General features: G+C 40.9%; 1 protein-coding gene across 1 annotated transcript in view; it reads right to left on the reverse strand.

The window, feature by feature from the left end:
* The window catches only part of galnt9 (polypeptide N-acetylgalactosaminyltransferase 9), an 85,343-nt gene that overhangs the window by 52,945 nt on the left and 6,977 nt on the right, over positions 1-25,421 (reverse strand). Inside the window, exons 2-4 of the mRNA XM_022754072.1 lie at positions 20,939-21,119; positions 9,727-9,893; positions 2,127-2,301 (exon numbers count right to left, since the gene is read on the reverse strand). Coding sequence (XP_022609793.1) covers positions 2,127-2,301; positions 9,727-9,893; positions 20,939-21,119 — 523 coding nt within the window. The remainder of the gene's footprint in view (positions 1-2,126; positions 2,302-9,726; positions 9,894-20,938; positions 21,120-25,421) is intronic.

Genomic DNA, 25,421 nt, shown 5'->3' on the forward strand with positions numbered 1-25,421 from the left:
CTGCTCGCTTCTTAACTCCTCATAAACCAACATGGTGTGAGGGGATGGGAAACAGCTGTCAAGTGCACTATACAGTATGATACAATTATGTTTGCTTTAACAGTAATGCGAACCAGCAATACATTTCAGCTGAAAATGTACAGCACCCCAGGGGGAACGCCGTGCCAATGAATCACAGCGCTGCATCTGCAGCTGAGAGCTGGCAGCATTGTCTCTGGCTCAGTATGCACAGGCAGCGTGTACAAGGTCATTGAGGGAGACTCACCACAACATCTACAGGAACCATCCGTCTCACTTATCACTGTATGTGGCATGGTGAATAATTATATTATGATAAATAGGGAGCTTCACCCATTCTAACAAATAGATAGTGTAGATACCACAAGTGAATCTATCTGAATAAAGGAGCAGTGCAGAGTGTTTGCAAACATACAGAAGATAATAAATGCATGTGCACTCACACACATAAAGAAATCCAAGCAAAACGAACAAGCCTCTTGGAGAAGCCTGTCATCTCCTCCATCGCTATAACCCTTTACACAGCATCTGCTTGTAGAAAAACTAGTAGAAAACTGCTACTTTTCATTGACTCCTGTAAATAAAATCTCATGCAAAAGCATATCTGAAGCACCAGCACATGGGGGGAAAAAAAAAAAAAAAAAAAAAAATGAAGGCAGCAGGTTATCAAAGGAGGCAGGAGGCGGGGATGTGGGTGAGGGTATGTGCGGAAGAGAAGAGAAAGGTATGTGAAATTCAAACAACGACAGCAAGTGAACTAACTCAAAGGAAATTTGCCGACATAGCCTCGGTGTGTACAACTGGAGGGGTGGTGAGGGGCTAGAACTGTAGAGGAGCCTATACAGAGGTGAATGGGTTATGTGGGGGCATGAAAGGCACGTCTATTTTTGGCCAAGAACAGATGGGGAAACAGATGAAGGAACCACCAGGGGAATCAGTTATTATCAGTAATGCACCTAGACAACAATGCAACTTCCTCCCTGATGCTTGCTGGCGGGACGGCCCAGCTCGCACAGCCTCCAGGTCTCTAGTTCCCATTCACGCTATAAAACAGTCGGCCAAGAGGCAACAAGTAAGGTACATCAAATTATCCCTTTGTAAAGGTCACAAGGTCACGGTGGTTGTTGGCTAATGGCAGTATGTTTATGCTATCCTAGACAGGGTCAAACTCATGTCATCTTCATAAACCAAGAGAGACAGAGAGCTTCTTACACCAGTCAATACATAAGTTAAATACACGTTCCGACATATATATCTGACGTATTTAGGCCTACACTGGTAGTTGTTCATAACTAAAATACCAAACACCAACCAAAAAATGTATTCATGTTTGTTTACATCCGAACTATCTAGTTATCCAAAAAGGATGAAATGCATCCAGGGGCACTGTAAACAATTTATAACCAAAACTATTCTCAATGCTCTCCTCCTCCATCCCTCCTCTTTTCCCTTCATCTCTCCCGGTCCCACTCCTGCCTCCCAGGTTGTTTTCCTGGGAACAAAAGCTACACTTCATCTTCAAACACTGGCAGCATGACAGGCTCAAATTAGGTGTCAATTACATCTATTTGAATGACTTGTTTGCTGGTAAACTTAAGCAGCAGGCAGACATTGGACTGAGACCCCCAGAAGTAATTTCATATTGAAAAATAAGCCCATAGCCCGCAAGTAAAATAATGTTGAAATGCTCAACATTTGAGTTCCCTCTTTAATTACCCTCTTTCACGCCTTTCCCAGCGTTTGGCTCTCTCTCGTTGTAAGTGTGTACGTGCTGGACAGGTAATGTCATTTTAAATTGGGATGTCTTTTGATTCAGCTCTAACCAAAGCCCATTACTCACAATTTAAAAAGGAGATGTAAGAGAAAAAAAGCTTATTAATGAGAAACCCTTTACTAATAACAAGGGTCATGTTGCTGAAAAGTGCTGTCTCAGTTAGAATTGGTACATAAAAATGCTTAGGGCATACTAAACTGAATATCTCAGCGATAATAATCTTACACGACATGCCTTTGTACAGAAAACATAAAAAGCGAAGCATAAAGGCAAAGGTGAGAAAGGACAAAGAAACAGCTTAGACCTTCTTGTGTTAGACATGACCTTTTCTTACCAGCCAGTGTTGAACTCGACATGGGCATCAAAGAAGCCAACGACAGGAGCCGTGGCCGCGTTCCAGCCGTGTATTCTGGCTCGGATCAGGCCCTCCCGCTTGCTGTTCCTCACAATCTTTACCAGGCCTGGGTAGCGTTTGTTCACATACTGGTCCAAGTTGAATTTCAGCTCCACTGAAAGAGGGCAGATAAGAGAGAATCCTCTTTTAAATGACATCCAAATGACTGTGTGAGATCATTAACCAGGCAGCTGTAGTCAATGATAAAGTGCTTCCAAGATAACCCAGCGCTAATGTTGAATGGTTTTGGCCTTGCAGTCTTTGTGTCAGGGCTGTAATGAGAATGACTGCTCATTTTGATGCTCTTTGATTATTGTTACACTTTTAGCTCAATAAGTGCACACTTCATATTAACCAATGTTGGATGCTTTAATTGCAAAATTTAATAAATGACTAATTATGAGTTACATTACTCATTACCTTTCTTTTGTTACTCAGCAAAGGGGCCTAAAACAACAACAAAGCCTGCACACATCACATATTCAGTATTTAGCACTTGTAGGAGTGGAAAACAATACATTATATTTAACAAGCAGCCAGCTTTTGGTTTGGAGGAATTTAATAGCTAGCTTAACAGTAGCCCCACTAGTCTCATCCTCATAATGAAGCTGCAGGGTTTACACACCCTCCAACTCTGACCAAAACCTAAACCTGTATTCATCTATGTGGCTAGCTTTAGCAAGGCTGCTGAGTAGACACAATATGTCATTACATTTCTCCTCTTTTGGTACAGGCTAGTCATCTCTCCACACCTCAATCCCCTGTGACAAGCTCATATAGTTTCAGACCAAACAACAACAGCTTTTGTAAGTTGCTGTGCAGAATGAAGAGCAGCACATAACAACTAACTAGGGTATGGACAACATCTGAATGTAAGTAACCACAATATCAATTTTCTCACCTGGAGTTACAGGACTCTCAGATACAGAAAGAAAACATGGTGAAGAATCAGTGTAGTGTGTTTTTCTGCCTGACAGTGTTGCTGCTTTCTCTTTTGTAAATACTGGCCCCGCTCAATGTTTAACCTGTGCTTGTGAGTATCGGACCAGTCTGTTCCCTGAACTCGTAGAGACCAAACTGATATAAAGCAGACATCAAATTCACAGTATGACCCCCAAACAAGCCCACAGCTAAATTGTGAAGCAAAGAGGTGTTACACCACGTTACCGCCAAACACTGATTGTAATTGGCAACTTTACACACATGGCAGTCACACCAAATAGTGAGAGGAAAAATAATGAGGAAGTTTTGTTCAGCAACTCATTGTTTCTCTTTAGAAAAAGCAAACCTTTCTGATGTGAAAGGTAAAACTGCATGAAATCAAACTATAAAGGAAGTAAGGCGGTATCTATCTGATTAGTCTAAATGTGACTATGTTCAAGGTTATGATACAGGCTGCAGTACAGTATCACTATCTGCATTCATGCATTCCTTTGTTCATGTCTTCATTCCAGCTGGATTGTAACATCTCTCCTCCTCCCCTCTCACGGATGACACTGGCTGTCATCAGTGGAAACAAAGTTTGCCAGATTTCAGCCAGTTGCACAAATTGCTGTCTGGGTTTTGTTGGAGGATAGACGGCTGTTTGAGCTTCTCCGCTGGGTTACTGCTGAGCACTCCACTTTCTGAGGGAGAGATTAATAAGGATGCTTGTGGCACATTGAGCCGCATCCACACCTCGCTTCTGACTTTGGCTCACAACATAAATCAGCCAGTCTAAACCCCCATCTGTGTAACTGAGGAGACGCAGTGAGTGGAGGGATTGTTAGGATTCTGACGTTTTTCTTGCTGCTGCAGAGAAAGGGGGAGAATTTGGAAGAAGTTACCCTGGACATAAAAGGGGCGTTCGCCACTCACACCATATTAAAACAGCAATTGAATTATGGTTCTTTTATATTTAACATGAACAAATTGGCAGCACAGTGGTTAGCATGGTGAGAGGTAGGTAGTGGATTTGAATCTGCTGACCAGCTGGCTGCAGCATTTCTGTGTGGACTCTGCATGTTCTCCTCTTGTCCGTGTGTTTTTTCTCCCACTGTTCAAAGACACGCTGCCTGCAGATGCTGCTGTCTGTTTAATTGCACATAAGCGCAGTTTTTTTGAGGTACTTGTACTTTATCCATTACATCATCACTTTACAGGTTTGGATCTTATATTAAAAAACTCCTAAGCATATGAAATACAATGCACTGTTAATCATTGCTCTCTCCCTCGTTGGGACCCGTCACATTTCAAATGTCTATTAGCAGAGAGATATCCCCTCTAAACTTCTCAGATGGTTTCACTTAAATGACTGTTCGAGGCCAGAGGAGGTTCAATTATCCAATATTTTATGGCTTTTCTCTCCCCCCCCCCCCCCCCCCCCCCCTAATCATTTCATGGCCCTCAGATTTATCTTGTGACCCACTGGAGGGGGGCCCTACCCCCAGGGTTGGGGAATCACTGGAATGAAATACTGAACTGTATATACAGAAGTTCAAACTAGCTCTGCCTGCCGCAACAGTAAAATGCCTCTTGCACACTAATGCATCAGTATCGAGATTTGTTTGATGTAATAATTCTGTGGAACAACTACTTTTATTTATGATGCTTTAAGTGTATTGTGCTGATAGTTCTTCTCTACTTTTACTTAAGATGGATTGTGAATACAGGGTTTTGACTTGGAGATTTTACACTGTTTTATTGGAACTTTGAGTTTAGTTAAATTTACTGAACTAAAGGATCTGAGTACTTCTTCCACTGGGATGATTTTAGAGCATTTCATCTTTACAAACTGAGAAGATGTTGAATTACTTTTGTGCAAAGGAACGTTTGGTGTTGGGTGACCTCTTCCATCCACAAGTAGCTACAAATCATAAGAAAATTATGAATACAACTTAAACAAAAAGTTTGAACTGCAGAGTGTCTCATGAATGGCAGGTAACTCTCCATCCAGGGAGAGCTGGACTCATCAAAGTTACACCTTTCATCTCTTTGATATCCTCTGGTACGAAGCATTCCTTAGTGGTGGATAAAAATTAGCATGCTGTTAGCATTTAGTACCAATATCACGTAAAATAGTTATTGAATAATGAGGTTAATTTTTACTGAATTCCCATTAGGATCGGTCACTGTTAGAAGCTGAATTGTGATTCGTTGAGAGACCAAAGACCTTTGCAGTTTGGTTCTGTTTACACCGTTGAAGGTTTCAAACCTGTGCAATGGGACTCCTTCATCATCAGTGTACCCTGCAGCGACAATATGATAAAAGCTATTAGAGTGTAATAATTACTGGGCTTTGCTGGGAAGGAGAAAAGTTATGGGCCTCCCTCTGATCCTAGCAAATAAAACGTTGGACCGCATCCATGGGAGGAGAGTTATGGACCCGGGAATACATTTTAAAGGACTGGCAGTGCAACATAGCAGAGGATAAATAAGTATCCATCATACCATAAATCTAAAATTAATACACAGTAGACTTGGCAAAGAGCACCATGAATTCCTCTGGCAACATGTAAGATTATGGGTATGGCTGTGTTAAGGAAAGATGGTTGAGAGGTATCGCACATGCTATAAATTATTCAAACTGTGCTCAAGCCTTATAATTCACTCACATGTTGCAAAGCTTGAATTATGTCCTCCTACATAATGCCACCTATGTGTTCATTAACCAGCAGTATGCCTGTATCCAACATAACCCGCAGGATTTTGAGTTAAGATCAGCCTCACAATACCTGCCAGTTGGGTTTTGCTGTGTTTTCACAAACGTCTGGTTCAGTAAAATGATCTCCTTCACAGAAAAGAGATGTACCTCTGCTACACAAACCACAGGCTACATTCTTCTAGGGCTGGATTTATGGACTTGTCTCAGACACCGATACGGGAACAGGTCTGAAATTGATCGCTTTGATCGATCACAAGTAGACTAGAGAAGTTACTTAACGGGTAAACTGGCTCACCGCAAGTCATGTGATGTTCATTAAATATTCAAAGAAAACACACACAAAAAAAAACAACTGTCGCCAAAAGTAAAACGATACTCCTCATCCTGGGAAAAGAGCTTCTCAGGAACAACATCCAAATGCGCTGCTGCAGTGTAAAAGGTTCGGCACTAGACCTGTGTGTTGCAGAAATAATCTGTACAGCGGCATGTCAGCAATATATATATCCATATATAATATGGAAGTTATCCACCTCTCACACATTTATTGGAAACAGCACATGGTAAACTGGTTCATGTTTTCTGACTCCTCCACCCTTAACCCCTTCTTAACAATGTTACATCCACTTAATTTAAAATTCTGCTTTCTCTGAATGACTGGCAGATCAATTATGAAAACAACCATCTGGGATACACACTAACTTGAATTCAATTCCCTTTCTCTGCTCTCTGTCTAGTCATGGCCCCTCTTCAGTGCTTTTAACATATTAATTCTAATGCGAGGTGATTATATAACCTACTCTATAGATGTAAATATACCGTACATTCTGCTTTCTGACTGCATGTGCGAACTGAGTGCTGTGTGTGAAGTTTTACTGGGGGGTATGTGATTGTTTCAAAAACACATACAATGTGTTTAACAACACAAAAGTGTCTTTAATTGTTTTTTGCGAGCGTCCCACTGTCTACCAAATTTCCTTCACCATTCTGCTGAGCACATCCTCTTTTCAGAAGCTTTAATCAGATTTAATGTATGCAATGTTTAAAGTGATTCAGCTGCAGTTGAAATTTATATTACAAGCTGTACTCAACTGGTCCTCAGTTTATATCCTGTTTTCATTATATGAATCATTAAGTTATCAATTTGGTGGTGGTATTTGCTGGAATTGAATCCTGTAGGGCTCATTAAGCCTTTCCTTGCTGCTAACATGGTGAACAACAATGAGTTGAAGTCATCTCACAGCAGAAGCTCATCAATGGGAATGTGAATTAAGTTCAGACTGCTGGAAGCAGTGCTGTGAATAAACCTCTCAGCCACCAATAAATGTCACCGGCTGTCCCAGCAAAGGAAATGTGTCGCAGCGACAAGGCAAACATGCTTCCTGTGCGTGATTCATTATGCCAGGAGTGAGTGTGGCTGTACCTACACTCATCTCTCTGAGCCTTGATTAAACGAGAGGGGACAGACAGTGCCATCCAGAAAAGGTCAAGCAGTCTAGCCTGCATGTTAATTGTCTAATGTCAGAGCAGAGAGCCTCCCAAGAAACAGCTCACACATCTGCACAAATTATCATCACTGTTGGTAAACACAGAGTAAGAGCTGCTTACGGATGTGTCGGTTCGCAGATCGTGACCTGAAATTGACCTTTCATTAAAAATGCACAAGGCAAGTGGACACTGAAAACATCAACACCTAGTCAACATGTAGCATGATGTCAGTGAACTGTACGCAGCACACCGATGTTAACTGCCAGTCTGTGACACCTTACAGCAGAGGTTACTAAAGAAGTGACGGAAACAGAAGCTGTATCATGAGTTCAGGTTTAGAACGCATCTCCTGCATCCATTTCAGTTTGTCACATTTTTTTGGGTGGAAGCAACTTTATGCACATTAACAATTTTGATGAGTTTCTATGCCTGAAGTGTTACTCTGGTAAACTGGGTGGATCTCCAGGTTTTAATGAGTGGGAATGGGTTGCCAAGTTTGTTTTTTCAGTCACATCATTTGTTGGTTACACACTGTCAAAAACTACATAAATATACTGAAAATGTCTTGCACTGTTATTTATTCATTGTTCAGTTGTGCTTTTTTACTTTTTTTTTTAAAAAAACGTTTAAACCTGCATTCATTTATTATTCATTCATTTATTCATTCATTTTTTTGGCAACTTGGAGGAAGCACAAACAAACTGTAAACACCACGTTGACTTGTCACCTTATAAAGTTGATATGATGAATGTTTTAGCAAAGAGTTGCCTGTTTACAGATCTGGCAGACACTGAGCAATATTAGCATTCATTTGGGTGTGTATCAGACAACATGGCAAATGTAAATGCCCTTTTAGATATGTTTGTTCTCCAGTGAACTCTGAGGGAAATATCTGAAATATCTTTGACTAAATGCTCCACTGTTTTTAACAGTTGTAATGGTAGTATAGTATATAATAGTGTAGTGATTGTTGGTGTTTTCTGTGGAAAAAACACTGATGAGAGCTATAAGAGTGAACCAAAATAGTAAAGTTGCCGGCCAGAAAACCATAACAGTGAGCTTAAAGGAGCTAAAATATTCCACAGAGGTGAAGGGCACTGCAGAGTCAGATGGTAATTATGTGTGAGAAACACCTCTCACAGCACGCAAAGTCATTTGTTAATTTCTTAATAAAAGATATTGATTATTGCAGCTTTAAAGTATTCAGAGTTGCCCCAAGTACTAAAACAGTTTCATTTGAGTTCCAGTAAGAGTTTTATACACCATCAGAGACTAGATGCTGTGTCAGAGTGTTGTATGTCCTCAGCAACAACAACACTTTATGGGATGGGGAATAGGTATAATACAGTAAAAGTGTTTACTGTCAGAAAATAAGGTTGTTCTTGACAAAATCTATTTCGGGACAACCCGAGTAAGAGTCAAACTGAGTGGGGCAGACTGAAATAATGACATAATGAGAGAAGGGGTCGTCTTCCATTTTTGTCTGTTCACTGACTTTTAACAGCTCCCTGTTTAATGGTAGGCAGTTAGAGCCTCAGCGGGGAGCGTGTGCCAGTGGCGACTCCTTCTCGGCCTTCTTTCAGTATGTTATTTATGCACCCTTTTCCTCTGCCAGCCTGAGGGAGGCAGGCCCGTTACTCGGTGCCAAGTGAAGGAGGGCCAAGCGTCGTCTGGAATCTAGTTCACTGTCCCTCCCTCTCCAAACAGGAAAGCTTTTGGGATGTGGAGCTCAGCATCGTCAGCTGCTGTGGGCATCATGGTGTGGAGGCAACTGAAGCATGTGCCCACATCGTCATGGAGACAGTAGTACGCAGCAGTTTAGAAGAAAAAAAGATGAGACTTCTCCTCCCTCTTTTGTCAAGCTATTTTAAAACCTGGTGTTCAAGAGTCCACCCTCAGGGGTTCTCAATCCCTTCAACTTTTCACATCTCACAAACACTCAGAGAAAACAGTGTCACACACACACAAACATACATTCACATACCAAAAATATGCAGAGAAACTATCATATAAACAGACTAGCGACCCTGGCAGGAGTCCAACATCATCACACTAACTCATCTGTGGAAGACGCCTGAGCTCAGGTTCCACCGGGGAAGACAAAACATGATAAATAGGGAGACTGTCTCAACTGAATAAGCAAACCTACAGCACTGGACAGTGATAAACTGCAGGTTCTACAGGTTTAGTGATTTAGAGTGTGAGAGGATACACTTGGAGGAGAGAAACAATTAAACATTATAGAAAAAGTAAATGATCAGAGAGATACTTGATCAAACCTCCACAGTGGCAAGAAAGATCTCAGTGACCAATGTCCAGACCAGGGGTTAAAGACTGGTGGTATGAAGCACTTCTTAAAATGGTGAGCCTTATATTTTTCCATCTTATCAATGAAGCTGTAAAAGGTCTTACCACTGTCACTGTTGTCGTCCACCAGGATGATCTCCTTGAGCAGGTGTGCTGGTGTGTGGTTGACCACGCTGTGGACAGATCGCAGGATCACCGACAGTGCTTCGTTCACGAAGATGAAGACGACAGAGATCTGAGGAAGGTCCTCTGGATAGGTCAGCTGTTTACACCTGTTGAGACACATTTAAGATTATTAGTGCAAAACTACTACTGGACTTTGTTTTTAGCATATCATTCAATGAGGAAAACACATAGAATACCTTCCTCTGTACGTGTTTCTTTTGAGCAGCTACCTGACACAGTTGACTGGATGTATGTAATAGTTTGCTATTTCTTGCTGTTGAGCATTAGATAACAAGATTCATGTGTGTCTGTTAAAAATAACGTTACAGTCAGGAGACAACTGGCTTAGCTTAGCATAAAGACTTGAAAAAGCTAGCCTCAAAATGTTCACCTAGAGAGATTTAATGGATGGATGTGTTGAGTCAGCCTCACAGTTTCCTTCCACTGCCTGGAGTTTAAGATGCTTTTTTCCTATTAAATACAAAGTGAAACATTCAGTGTCACATTCCCAGTGCATTCCCATGGTGCATACAGCCTTTTATTTCTCTCCAAAAACAAAGATATGTATCCAGAATCTTTTTCCTCAGTACACCAAGCCAGCAAGGCAAAAATAGAATTCTTCTAAGATTTCGTTTGAAGGCCCAGTTTTATTTGATGGTAAAGCTGCAGCTCCCAGACCTGGATGTTCTGTACCGTACTGTGACTACAGCTGCTGTACGGCTCCAATACTGGGACTATATGTTGAGCAAAAATCCCAGTTCTCCAAAGTTAGGAGAAGAATGTATGTATTTTTACTGGGGGTTTGAAAGGCTCGTGACCAAGTAACCTTTGGTAGCACCCACTTATCATGTTCTTATTAAAGTCAGTGGTGACTCACTGACTTTTTCAATATTCAAAACTGGAGTGTGGCACTTTTACATTTAAATGAACATCTGTTATATTCAAACCCGTGCCAAACGAGTTCACACAACGCTGATTAATTCTATCAGCACCAGGTAAATCTCTCTGTATGTCTCAGTATACTGGAGTTTTAAATCTGGTGTCTGTGACAACGTTCCTGTGTTGGTAGAGTTGCATTTTATGTCAACCAGTAATGACTGGTTTGCAATAGCTGAAAAAGGAACCAACCATAGCAACAGAGATGGAGTAGGCTGCAGCAACAAGGAGTATGGTGGAGCAAAATAAATACGCTGCATATGAAAGTTATTTTTAGCACAAAAAACAATGTTATAGGTCTAAATTGAGCTACATGTGTCTGAGGAATGTTGTTCTTTTTTTTTTTACATCCAATGCGGTATTCCAACTGTGATCATGCTTCTGGAGTATCCAAGTCTTGTGTTTGCACATGTAAACATTTAGAAACCTAGAGAAGTTGTTATCCTGGTTTTCAAAACCTGAATATGTTAGCTGGACTCCTCCAGAATCCTGGAATCTGTGGCATGTAAACACTGCTCTGGCTGGATGAAGTCAAACACATGCCTGCACTGATAGACAAACCCGATCATTCATATCTCTGTTCACATCATTCTCACATTATCCTGGTTTCTTTATGTTCCATGTAAACATGAGCCCAGTAATGATCAAAACCAGGTACACCGGGATGTGTCCAATGTCCTCTTCCTGCTCAGCCTCCATCTCCTCCTTCATAACCTGGGCACTCTCTCACCATCACTTAGTCTCTGCCTCCATCTCTTGCTCTCATACATGGACTCCATGGTAACATCTGTGAATGAAATCCTACTTCGTGTCGCCACTTACACTGACCCAATTAATACAACAAACTGCAGACCTCACCATTCCAATGAACATTCACTTAGTTTCGTCACTCACACACAGTCTCTATCTTGTCACTCTCTGCTGCTGTTAATCTTTGCTCTCAAGTCTGTCAAACGTCCCTGTCATTTCCAGTAAAATACAGTATTTTTCCGTTGTCACAGCGTGGCTGTGAAGTCAGAAATAACAGTGTTGACTGGACAGAAGCACTTAGCTGATTCCGATGGCACCCTGTGAGCACGCGCAGACACGCACCAAGCATCTTGTGAATCTTTCCACGCCGTTCCAATTAGGATCTGAGCGCAACAGCTGACAAACACATTTCACTCTCTTTTGCCTTTGTTGCCCCATGTTTTCACATATCTTATTCAGCAGTACTGAGTCATTATGTGGAGATAATGAGGTGGCTAGTATAACTGTTGTGGTTTAATTATTTACAAGAGATTTTTGGCTGGGATGAAACACTTGTACTGCTGTACTGTATTAGAATATCAAATTGACATAAATCAACTATAGTGTAAACAAATCTATGAGTTCCATTTAGCTTCAGTAAATCCTGTTAAGCTCTCGAGGTCTTTCATCAAGGCAGAGTGGAGTTAAAGACATCGAAGTGACATATTGCATTTGCCAGGTGAAATACCACTCGCGCTAGAGCTATTAATGAGACAATATATTGATTTGTCAGAATGTATCAGTCTCACATGCTATCACAGATTATTAGATGTGACAGAGGCAACAAGTAAAGCTGAAAATCTGCACTTGGCAAGGATGTTATTTAAAAATGAATGCCTCATCATCCTGAATCACAAATTAAGGAAGCTACAGAAAAGAGCATCCTTAGTCTCAATAAGACACGGCAAACCTCTCCTAAATGTCCAGATGAAATTGTGGCAGTGCATACAGTCACTGCCTACAGGAAGGAGTTGCCAAATGTACGATCTGATATTATACTGTATTATTTGGTATACTAAAGCACAGAAAATTTATACTGAAGCTTTACATAAATGTAAAAGTGGCCCAGACGCTACTGATTTTCTCAATCACAATCTTTTTAGATATAAATATTGATAGTGTTGGTATCAAAGTCAAAATTGTGGTGCTGCAACGCTACCTTGAACATGTTTTGTTCAAAGACAGCACGTTAACTGCTCTTCCACCCTTGCTGTGAGCCATCTGAACTCTGCTGGTGCTCAGTGCTCTGATACCCTGGTGAACTGGGGTATCAGCTTGAGTCAGCAGCATCCACGGGGTCAGGCCGCAGGAGGACGGCCACACAGCAGATGGATCCCAGCGTGGCTTTAAAGTTGCATCCTCTTCTCTCCACCCAGTGAAACCCTTCCTTTACTCCACAGCTACTGGTTTGTGTTTGTCGGTGTGTGTGTGTGTGTGTGTGTGTGTGTGTGTGTGTGTTTGTGTGCGCGCGTGCGTGCGTGCGCACGTGTGTGTGTGTGCGTGCGTGCGTGCGGTGGGCATGTGTTAGCAGGTTCTCACCTTTCAACAATGACAATTGGCAAGAGAGGGACTAGCAATTATGTAGGACGACACAACAGATGGCATCTGATTTACTTGTAAAATTATATAATAAATGCTTTGCAGATCACGATAACAATGTGAGTACAAGGGATTTCTACTCTGCTCTTTGGGCTTTACCTTACATATTTTACTTTGCATATTTAACTCGAGCACCTGTCACATCAACTGTCACTGTAAATGAATCCCTTGCAATTTGAGCTGATTGCTTTTAATTAATTTTCTCAGAATTTAAACAGATTCTACCAATCAGTGCATACTGTTGCAATCAACCTAAAAGTCTCAGCTAAATGTCTGAACTTTAAATGCAAATAGGATGTGTGCTTTCACTGGAGTCTCACACTACAGTCATATTTCATACATAATTGAAAAGTAATTGAACAGGTGGAAGACTTTGGAGAAATAGCTAAATATCAGTTTAGTTTCAGAGAGACATTGAGAATCTCATATGAAGTTCTTAGACCTGTAAAGGTGATAAAAATGTTAAGAAATACTAAAACTATGGAGGAAGGCTGACATGTTAAGCTAACATTGCAAATGGAAATAACTGGTTTTTCTGACTTGTGTTTAAAATTGCTATTTAGATTGTAATTTTTTTTTTGTATGAATTAAAGAACAGGCCTCTATTTGTTGTCTACATAGTTCTAAAAAAAATATGATTGTACCAAGCTTTAAAATTGTCAAAGAAAAGACAACTTTAAGCAGAGGTGTAGTGCCATTAGTTTAAGCACCAGGGCACACACACAAACACAATGTTTAAATGTTTTTTATGTTTATGAATAGTTTCATCATGTTGGGAATACTACACAGCAGTCTGACAAACATCATGTGGATGTAGTAGGTTGTATTAGTGTGGCATTAAGCAACAGAGGCGAATGAACACAAGTAGTCTATGTTTTGAATGATTAATTGACTTGTGCTGAGCAAATGAAGCCACATTGGAAACATCCATTCTGAGGAGAAGCCGCAGTGCAGGCTGAGGTCAAGCTAAGCTAATAGGCTCGGCTGAAAAACGGGGATGTTTAGGGATGTTGTTAACTAGACAACATTCAGTTTGGCTGTGTCTGAAACTACTCTCCCTTTTAGATACAGCCTTGACGTTGTGCTATCACTTGATGAACATCTGTTAAATATTTAATTGTCTTCTAGCTCTGTATTTGGTCACCACCAAGTCTGTAGGAAAATATCTGGCTCTTTAGCTGTTAAATACTCCACAATGTTCCTGAGCTATGCCATACAACAACAGCAATCATATCACATCCATACACTGTTAGCAGTAGGCAACTGATACAGCTGTAAAAATGTCTTTTTAATGCACTGGTATCGGGTTGGTACTCATTATCGGCTGATACACGATAAGTTCAGGTATTGGAATCGGTATCAGTCAGGGAAAAATGGTATCGGAATCTTTAGTACTGTAAATATTATTATAAAGAGAAGGTCTAGACCTGCTCTATTTGGAAAGTGCCTTGAGATAGCGTATGTTGTGAATCGGCGCTATACAAATTGACTTGACTGTAACTAAATATTAGCAACTATCCATGCATAGGAATGACATTCTGCTGCCTATAGTCTCACTGGCCATGTAGACTAGTGCTTGATGCTCTAGACTGGGAGAGCTTAATTTCATGCACTGTTATCAATCACTTCCATTACCACAGCCCACATGCATTTGACAGCAGGGGTAACAAAAAGAAAACTAAACCACGGAGAGAGTTTATGATAGAGCACACTGCGTACGTCTATCTATACTTTAAGCCCTGCTCTTGCACTCTATTCTTAAAAGTAAATGCACAAGTGCTTTGATTGATAACCCCTCTGTATCATTTCAGTCATTCCTGGTGCATTTATGCTCTCCCTCAGCAACTCCTTTGTTCCCTCTCACAGCTTTCTCTATTGCCTCTCTCAATCAGCCTTGCCAGGTCTATAAATACAATGACAAATCTGGCAGTGAGTTTGAGGGGGGATTTTTTGCACTGTCGCGCTCTTTTGCAGAGACACAGCCATGACATGGCAACTGTGCAAAACAAAGTAATGTATATTTCACTCTTGTTCAGTTATACAACTAGTGGAGACGCTGCGTTTAATGAATATCACCTGAGTAATATCTTGAAAATGTCAAAGGGGGCAAGGCAGCTTCATCGCTTCTAGCTGAGATGTGGTGTGAGGCTGGATTTCAGTGTCGAAATCGTAAAGTGAAATTGTAGTTCCATTGCCCTAGTTACTGGATCCAATTTAGGGCATCGCTCAACCTTAAATTTGTACCTGTCTGCAGTAGTGGGGAAGCCTTGTAAAGCCGTAACAGGATGAGCGATCGACTCATCTGTTTGTAATGGGACTGAGCTCACTGGCCAGCGCTCATAATTTGACCCGGAACAAGCTTTGACAGAAACAGAGCGCCAGATTAAGATGTATTTCTACAACACCTCCCTCTTTCTCCTCCTCCAGCAGTCTGCAGTCCAAGCCGCTCCCTCTGGCTTTTTTTCCCGCTGGCCACTCCTATTCGCTGTGAAATTTCACATTAACCTCCCGTAACCCGCGCCGCGCAGGCAACACCAAAGCAACTTTCCAATCCACAAGCACTCCTCTCAGAAAGATAATCGTTTGCCTTGTCATTTCTCCGACCCCCCCCCCCCTCCCGCCCAATCCAGGAGATAAACTCTGGCACTGGAAAGAGCAACAATTTGCAGCAGGAGCTCCTGCACCGCAGAGACCTTACGATCCCATTCTGCAGTATCAGACGCTTAAGGGATGAGGTAAGCCTGTTTCTTCAGCCTCCCTTTCTGGTTATCACCCTCCCACAGGCAGACAAACACAAGACGACGGGTCCTTGGGGAAGCAGAGCATTCAATATAGTTTTGGGTTTAACAACTATTTTGACAAAATATAAATCAAATCCTTTGCAAAGTGACAATAGAGATTGAGGTGAGATTAGAAATAACTGAATAAGAGTCGTCTGCAGGAGGGGAGCTGGAGGGTGAAAAGCAGGTTTGATGCCTTGAATTGGATTTTCTTTTCATTTATGAGTGACACAAGTTACATTTAAAACCATTTTGTTTGTGTCATGGACGTTGTGATTTCACCATCTTGTTTGCCTTTGTTGTTTTTCTCTCTCCACAGCACAATGAACTGTTATCGTACCTAAACCTCCCAAGGACAGTGAGGGCAGGCTCAGAGTCACTGTATTGTAAGGCCTGCTTAAGTCCCTTGGTATCTCAGTTAAGAATATCACTTGCAGAAGTGAAGGGCAGAGGAGAGAACTACAGACCAGCTGGCAGTGAATGGGGATTACAGATTTTTGTGTGGGAGCCAATTGTGGCTATAATTATTATGAGTTGGTTTTGCTGCAGACAGGCAGGTCTGAAAGGGGGAGACTTGTGAATGTGCAGATCACTCAGTCATGGCAATGGACTTACGCTTCCCTATAGTCATCAGAGTCCTCTCTGCTCAATGACTCCTGTTCAATTAAAAGCCCATTGGACAGAAAGTGTCTGGTTTTTGCATTTAACTTCACTTCAGCGGTGCTGCAGTCACCTTTCGCCCACAGGACATAATTACAGAATCAGAAATATGTGATCGTCTTTCATATTGTATGAGGCTGGGAACTGCAGCTGACTGCAGCAGGTAGATGTGCGCAAGAACATTTTCATATCCTCAACCTCTCTGACTTTTTTCTGTGAGGTATGAGTGTCCCAATCAGATTTACCAAACTCTTTTAACTGGCCAGTTATAAATGAGTGTTTCAGTCGGATGAATGCACCTGTTCATGAGGAGAAGCACATTTATGGGATTTCATCATTAGCATAACAACACCCCATAGATTTAGGCTACTCTGTTTACGAACAAATTACATTCACAAAAATATTATAAGAGTAAAAAAAAAAAAAAGGACAGCGGAGGGGGGGCGGGCGGGGGGGGGGGGGGCAGAGAACATTATATCCTACAGAATGGGATGTTGCACTATCAGGTGCAACAAAATAATCATACAAAGACTTGCAGAAAAATCCTAAGGCAGTTGATGGAGTGAGAGAGCTTTGCTATCTACAGAAATGTATACGTTTCTGTGATAAAAAATGCCAATAAAAACAGATGGTGGGGGAGATGATACGTTGAATATTATTTTGTAATTAGTTTGTCTTACTTATATATTTAATTTCAGTTCATTTTGATACCATATTTAAACGAATCAATTCAAACCAAGGTATAATAATTCTTAAGTCATACGAGTGTTTGCTCCCCTGTAGAGACAGTCACACGTCTGTCCATGAATTGTACGACATGTCTGGACACTCGAGAATTTTGTTCCACCTAAGAGAAAATTTTAAGTAACAAAAAAAATTGGTGAATGCCACAAAGTTTCACTTAAGAACAAATCTGTGTGAGTGATGCTTCTGGCATGGTGCTTTCAGTTCATTTGGTCCTGACTGAAGAAAAAAAGAATACATTGTTATCTTTAAGTTCTGGTCAGGTTCGGCTTTTTACAGACAATCCATGAGTTGTAATCAGCTGATCACCCACACCAATACGTTTTAGTTTTAGAAATGCATCACTTGTGCTACGTTTACACCTGGTGTCCATACTACTGCGGAGTTTTGAGCCCTGCACCACTTGGAAGCAGAAACATCTTTTCAGCTGTGCTTGGTCCGGTTGCTTAGTCAACGCAAGAGTATGACAGACAGCTTTCAGAGAAGCCCACTGGGCGAACACAGCAGAGTTTGTGTAAACCAAACCAAACAGGTGAGCTGTGAAAGCACCCTAGAAGTCCTGACTAGTGCCACAGCAGTGCTGGCAGTTACAGTATTGTGCTGGCTGTAAACATATCCATTTTCTGTCTTTGAACAATCCTTTCACTTCCTAAGAGCAGTGCTTTGATGTTCTTCTGTTCTTAAAAGTGTTGCTTCAATGGCGTATACAGAAGCAAGCAAACAAAACTACACTCTTTGCATTGTATTTATTTCCACTGAGCTTCACAACAAATGTACCAAGTCTTTATCATATGGTGTACCTACTAGGTATCTGTCGGAGATTCATGCTTTACCTTGTTTGACATGTTTTGTTTGCATTTGGAGATGTGTGCCTGTTTATATGAGCACAAAACATTGTATTTATCAGAATTTGACAAATAATACCCAGAGACACAGGGCCTTTAAGACCAGAAAGAACCACTTCAGTAAAACGCCAACACTCACTTCCGTTTTGTCTTGCATCACATTTTTTGTTGAATGTGTCGATTGAAAAAAAAAGGAGTTTCCTAAAACCCTTCCATTCCAGAGGCACTCTCAGCCTATTTCATTAATTAGCATGCTCCTTTTTAGCTGCCCTCCTCCTCCCCGTTCCACTCTTGTCTAATTTTTCTGGGCGTGAAAAAGAGCTCGGAACAAAGCAGATTGGATGAAATGAATTGTTATCCCCGCTAAAGCCCTCAGAAACCTCTCTTGGCCGTTGACAGAAGAGAGGAGGAAGGATTAAGTGGAGTTAGACAATAAGACAGATGAAGAAGATGAAAAGTATCAAGCAAGTATCAAGGAAGTAAAGAGGGAGACTCTCGAGGGACCATCACAACCTGCGAGGCGAGAGTCATGTGACAGGCACAGACAGCGAAGCAGAGAGTGTGCCACTTTTTGGTAGCCTTGGTAGCTTGTCTAGTTGTGTTTTAAGAATGTTGTAAGTGGTGAAACCCATAACACAGCTGTCCTTGAAAAAACAGTAAAACTCTCCACAGCAAAGGGAAAAACACGGTAAGGCTTCTCAATGAACCTGCCATGTGTCTTTCTTCTTTCACCTCTATTTGAATGCAGCAGTACCTTCCCAGTGAGAATAAATGTAATCAATTAATGAACTAATAATGACTTGTAGCAGGCCAACCTACCTCATTTCACATGTGTGACCTTAGTTACTGTTAATACATTTTGCATTATTTTAATTACTTAAGTTTCCCTACTGACTTATGTTGCTTATTAAACTACACACTAGAGTGCGGTAAGTTATACATTTCAGTAAGACTAATTAAACTATCATTTTGACTTCTGCGGAACTGAGTTGTATTACAGAAGACAATAATTAACTATTATTTCTATTTATATGTGTAACATATAAGTTGCTTAGTCATGTCCCTTTGTCGAAGAGTAATTTTATTTCCTGCCATTGTTTCACGGGTGAAACAGTTGTGAGTCTAAGTTGGTGAAGTTGGACAGTAACGTGTGAAACAGTAGAGTGGAGTCTGCTGTGGCCCCAGACAGAGAGAGGTTGGGTGTGTACTGTTTTGCCATGTTGGTGTTGATTAAAGAAGACTATTCAAAGAGAAACTGTTGATTGTACCAAAAATCAGGGTTACACATAAAAAAAATAATCATCATTTTGAAAATCACATTTCAGGATCCTTCAGTATTAAACATTTTACAGCTACAGTCCCAGAATCGTCTCTGTTCTGAGTGACTGGAGACATATTAGATAATGAAGAGGGCAGCTCAATGTGATTGTAGTAAAAAGACAACAATCAAATTAATTCCTGTAATATATCCCTGTAGCATTTAAAGCATTTGACATTTCATATATGCTAGCAGATTAGCTTGCCAGCAGTGGTGCTAACTTGCTATCCTTACTGGTCACATGACTCACTACCTGCAGGAGGCACAGAGGCGTATCAATATCTGAGAAGTGGAGGGAATGTTGACAATTTTGCATATCTCACATGGATGCACATTTCATCAGGAATGCTCGCGCACAAAAGCTGCTCTACTGAACACCAGTGTGGTCACAAACAATTTCTCCAAAGTCACCAGACAGTGAAAATGCTGATGTTAACAACATTACGCCGACCACTGTAAAATGAATGACAGAACATGACAGAAATGTACTAATTCAAAATGCGTTTTTGGCATAAAATAAACGTATTCACAGTGCTACAGTGCACTGCTCTCTGACTCGAGTCCTTTGGGGTTTCAGCAAGTTTACTACTTGCCATGTGCCACTGGGAAACTGAGAGCAGCCAGTGCAAAATGAGTGTCATAAAGAACTAGGTGTACAGGAATGTCCCCCGCTGGCAGACATTACATTTACAAGGGTGACATTTGCATTTTCAAGTTCAATATGGAAACCAGCATGAGGCAGTTTTTGATCCATGTGACATTCCATACATCCCATCACCTTCCCACAGCAGCTACTGGATTTAATGTTTTGCATCAGAAGTCTTGACAACATACAGCACCTTAAATTAAAATTTAATTAAAGTTGAAAGCACATTTGGTTACTATGTTGCATCAGTTTTAAGAGGTCCATCCACCAACCTATTCCTGACATCTGCAGAACAAGTCTCACTAAGTGCATACTGACAGCTCTTTTAGGATTACAACCACAACCACACCACTACTGCATTTAGAAATAAATATTTCCCCTTAAGGGAATTAAGTCCAAGAGTTGGTGAGCTGTGGGAATGAATCTGTGCAGACTTCATTAATTAGCAAAAGTATTTAAAAAGCATGACTGTGCAGTGCACTTTTGACCTGATCTGAGTTTGTAGGAAGTTCTTGTGAATTCCGTTAATCCTCAACGCCACAATATAACAGCACATCTGATCATTTCTGACACACTTTTTACAGCAACTATGCTTCTAGTTTTCCCACAGAAAATGTTCTGGAGATTCACCAAAATACCAACAGATAGAAGAATGCAAGTGTCCTGCTGTACATTGTGTGCTTTCATGAAAATAGAACCAATCAACTGCTGCAGGGATTAAACTGGCTCTCTAACATTATAAAACCCTGCCACGGGGAAAAAAGAGGTGTAGAGCTGTAGGTGGAAGGAGAATGTACATGACAAAAAAATAAGAAGAAACAGGAGGTGGACATACTTTTTAGGCCTGTAGTCAGGGATGCTCCTGTCCAGGGAGATGCGGTCACTGAGTTGAGCGTTGTAGCCATACTCCTCATACTTCCCCTCAGCATCGCGACTGTCCTCTCCAAGAGTGGCAGCAGCTCCCCCCTGGCCAAGGCCTCCGGGTCCCTCCACCAGCCCCATGGGCTTCGCCAAACCTGCCACGAAAATGACAGAACAGAAAGACAATCATACAGATGTACATGGCCATGTCTAGAGGCAGACACACTCGCACAGGGAACAGGTAGAGACAGGTGAGAAGAGAGGCCATGCAGAGGGGCAGCTGATTGACATTCTGTAGCAGTGTGAGGAGACTGGTGTATGGCAGCTCAGACACCCAGCGGGGCTCATCCATAGGGCATCATTACACTGTCTGTCAATGAAAAAGCTGCAAAACACCCACATGGACACAGACGTCACACAGATAAGCGGAGCAGAGCAGAAGCAAGAAGACGCAGTGGTACAAGAGCCAACAACAGAGACCAGAGAGATAGTGCACAGCTGTAATTCACATCCAGAATAGCAGGCCTGAAACAGTCAGTTGGTAATCAGGCCTGAAAGAAAAACACTCTAAAATCCACAGTGAGAGGGATTATGATTATACCTGATTTTTTGATGCATTTTGTTTGGGATATCTACACTTTGAGGATGACAAAAATAAGTCCTGGATTGTCATTTCAATAATGCACAATAGCGTGAAGTCCTCAAATCAGATGACTGTGTTAAAAGGTAGATGCAATCATTTTAGGCAATGTATTGGGAGTGACACTCGGGCAGTAAGTCTTTCATTGTCAAAATCCTCTTGATTTATTGTGAACACTTTTTTTCAGCTGAATAAACAGAATGAAAAAAAACAACATTCTGCTTCAGTCTGCATCCACTTACCAGGTTTCAGCTGCATTAGTCTTTAATGCTCAAACAAGTTTATCTTTCTAAGATATGCTACTTATCTTACAGTAACGGTGCATTCACAACTATAGTATTGCTAATTGGCAAGCTAATTTTAGCTAGTTATAAAGTAGGGTGAAGTGAAGGAAGTACAGTAGGGTGCTGCAGTGCCCCCACCATGAGGTGCCTAACGTATTGTATATTATATTATATAATTGCAAGTTTGTTTTCTGTCAAATTACACGCCATCTCTCCATCCCAGTCTGTCACCTGCAATATCTGTTTTTAATTATTGCTAGCTCCATGAGTTTTCTAGATGGTTTACTGTAATATTCTTCATAGTATTTTTGTTTCACCGTTTCAAAATACTAATGTTCAAACACAGTTTCAGCCAACAGTGGCACTATATATATAGTCAATAGTAAATACTGTATACACCTGATCCCTATGAATTTCCATAGGATTTTTTCAACCCACATATTGGGAATTGGGGTAATAATACAAAGTTTTATTTTCTCAAAATATAATAGGCAAATCAAAAATTTGTAAAGGGGGAAAGCAACAAGATTTTACCTGCAAAATCACTTTAAGTATTTATGTCACAAATTACTAGAAAAAAAAACAAAAAAAAAAAAACACTTATGCATATAAGGTTACATTTATTTCTGTATTATCCAGAGACAGAATGATAAACTCATGTAGATTTGATTTGAAACGTGATTTCAATTGAATCAGTTCTGGCAAAAATGCTTACAAAGCACCACTGCTGTGTAGTTTAAGTTAATTTGGTTTAGTGGATTTAAGACTCACTAATGTTTACAGAAACCTTTAGTCCAACAAAGAGTCACCAGATGTTACACTGAGCTAATGACTCTGAATGTCTAATTATAGAAGCATTATAGAAGCAGTGTAGCACCACCATGACCATGAAGAGGGTGTTCAAACTGTGCTTGTTCCATGCAGGTCGTTTTATCCGACAAAGAATCCACGAAGAGCAGCCAGAATGCCTGTCTGTGTGGTTAGTGCTTAATGAGAGCTGGTCCTTGGTCAGTCCCATCATGTTAGGCTTCTTTGGTCTAACATAACTAAATTCAGCACAGGATTTAATGTGTCGGACTTCAAATACCCCTCTGCTCTCATTAAAATGACTTGTGACTTTGATTTAACAGGCCATCAGTTTGGTACCGTGACAGAGACACTTTCAAAGTGCAAAGTCAAAAATGAAAAGGTCTGAAATAAAATTTAAAAAAAAACCCTGTTCACTGATTCAGACTTCTAAGCGACTAAGCAAAAAATATTGTGGTGGGAAGAGGGGCGAGAAGAAGAAAAAAAGACTTTCCCTCCGTTTTTTAATGTTTAGTTTCACCTCTCCCTTGACTTGGGAAAAAATTAAATACCATCCTCCCTAATTTCTCATATCAACCCTGATTTCAAGCTTTACCGGTGTTAATGAAAGATTCATTTCAAATAGCCCAAATCACACATTGAGAGTGGAATTTGTAATTTCCAAAATGATGCTAAACATTAATGGTGTGCTTTGTTTACTGAGCATTCCAGCTCTAAATTAAATAGTTACTTTATAACCACTGTTAATAAATAAACAATGGGACACAAGTGGCAGCACTGTGGCTGCTGAGGGCCTTCAGCCCCATAATGTTTTCAACTCAAAACCAAGTTGTGCTGAAAAAGCTTTATATTACAGGTGAACTCTATATGAAACTGTAGTTGTGCTGTGGTAATACAGAGTATAGAGAAGGGTGTACTCTACTGCTGGCTAAAGAAAAGTGAGAAACAGTGTTCAATTCCTACTAATTATAAAGATCCATATAACTTGTCCACTGTAGGAGGTAGAACAAACTTTTATAATCAATGGTGCACACAAAAGGTGTTTCTGACATTACTATTTCGACATTTTTGATAACTGTTCAGTAACTGGGGCATAGAAAAATCGAAGATACTACATTCAGCAAGCAGAAAAAATACATGACCCTGCTGCTGCTTCTCTGACCACCCCCACCCGAATGACTCTAGTACAGTCTCTCAAAGTCTAAGTTGTCAGCTTCCTTTGTATAAGTCCCTGCCAGCCTTGAGCCTAGTTTGACTATTTAAACTTCCACGGAACTGCAGGATAATGTCAGATGATTGTTATTCGAGCCAAGCTTTCAGTGTGGCCTCCACAGAAAAATCGAGCTGCGTCTGTTCACCATATCAACAGATGGACACACAGACAGTAAGTAAACAGCGCATACCAATGAAGAGCTCAGCTCTCAGCTTCACCCCTCCAGGAACTGCGGCGTAATCACCATATTTGGATGGCCTCAAATCCTCGGGTGCTACTGAAGATTTGTAATTGGAGCTGAATGGTTTCAAACTGGCTTCTCCCACGAGAGGGATTTAGCATGCCCTGCACCAGCCAGTGTGGTGGCATTTTGACAAGTATGGGTGGGGTTCACGTCATGGACTAGCCATCTGGCATAGCGGCGCGTGTCACACAATAACACAGATACCCTCCAGAGCTGGAGACTCGGGTCTGGAGGGCCTCTCTGTCTCTCCATGAGTCTTGGAAGCAGGATTATGCCTGCCAGCTTTGTTTTCTGGTTACTGTGTTATTTTCCCATTTCCCACCGCCTTGCACTTCCTCTGTCTGATTGAAGGAAATTCCATTATGGGATGAGTAGCAATGAATACTCCCAGAAAAAGGCCTGAAAATCTGATCCACAGCTATCTGTCAACCTAAGTTCAAAGATTCTAGAAAAGCAATTTCATGTTGAATAGTCTGTATTTCTGAAATTAAAACAGTGCTGCAGCAAAATGATGCTGTTTACAGCCGTTAACTGTAAAGATCTTTTGCTGATTTTATGCAGCTGCTGATAAAAAACCTGTTGATAATGCCTGGCTGGCAATTTGAGGTAGTTAAATTGCTCTGTCTAGGTCGCATTCATCTTTAATGTTTTCTCCATTTCATCTCCACTTGTGAAATTTGTTTGAAAGAAAGCCGAAAGTCATACAAACAAAAAATTTAATATGCATTAATATATCTTAATAGCAGGACCCAAATGCTCCAACATTTTTTATCCAAGAAAGGTGCATACAAACAAAAATAGAGGCTTTTAATACATTTCTTTAAAAGAAGAATTGGGCCATGTAGATCTGTGGGTAGAGCACTGCACAAACTCTATAAGGATAAAGAGCTCTATTCCAATGTCAAACGCACAAGTTAAAAATGTATGTACACATGACCGCGTGAAGCACTTTGTATAGAAGCATCCAGCAAGCTGGCTGTTATGTTCTGGTCAAAAAAAGATGACTATATAACACTAAAAGCCCACACCGCTTGCTGTAGTGCTGCAACCAAAACAAATGCAAAGACACAATTAATGTTGGTTTATAGACTAAAACAAATATCATATCTGTCGTATTTCTACGTGCTTCCTGTGAAGTATCCCTCCGTTCACGGTTTCCAATGTGGGTTAACACAAAAAACAGAAAACAGCACAGCAACACTTTCATCATCATCTCACTACAAAGCAATTACAACCCAACATCTGCTTCCTCCACTCAGGCTTCATTCC

The sequence above is a fragment of the Seriola dumerili genome, unplaced genomic scaffold (genome assembly GCF_002260705.1).
Source record: "Seriola dumerili isolate Sdu_G_001 unplaced genomic scaffold, Sdu_1.0 BDQW01000017.1, whole genome shotgun sequence".
Lineage (NCBI taxonomy): Eukaryota > Metazoa > Chordata > Actinopteri > Carangiformes > Carangidae > Seriola > Seriola dumerili.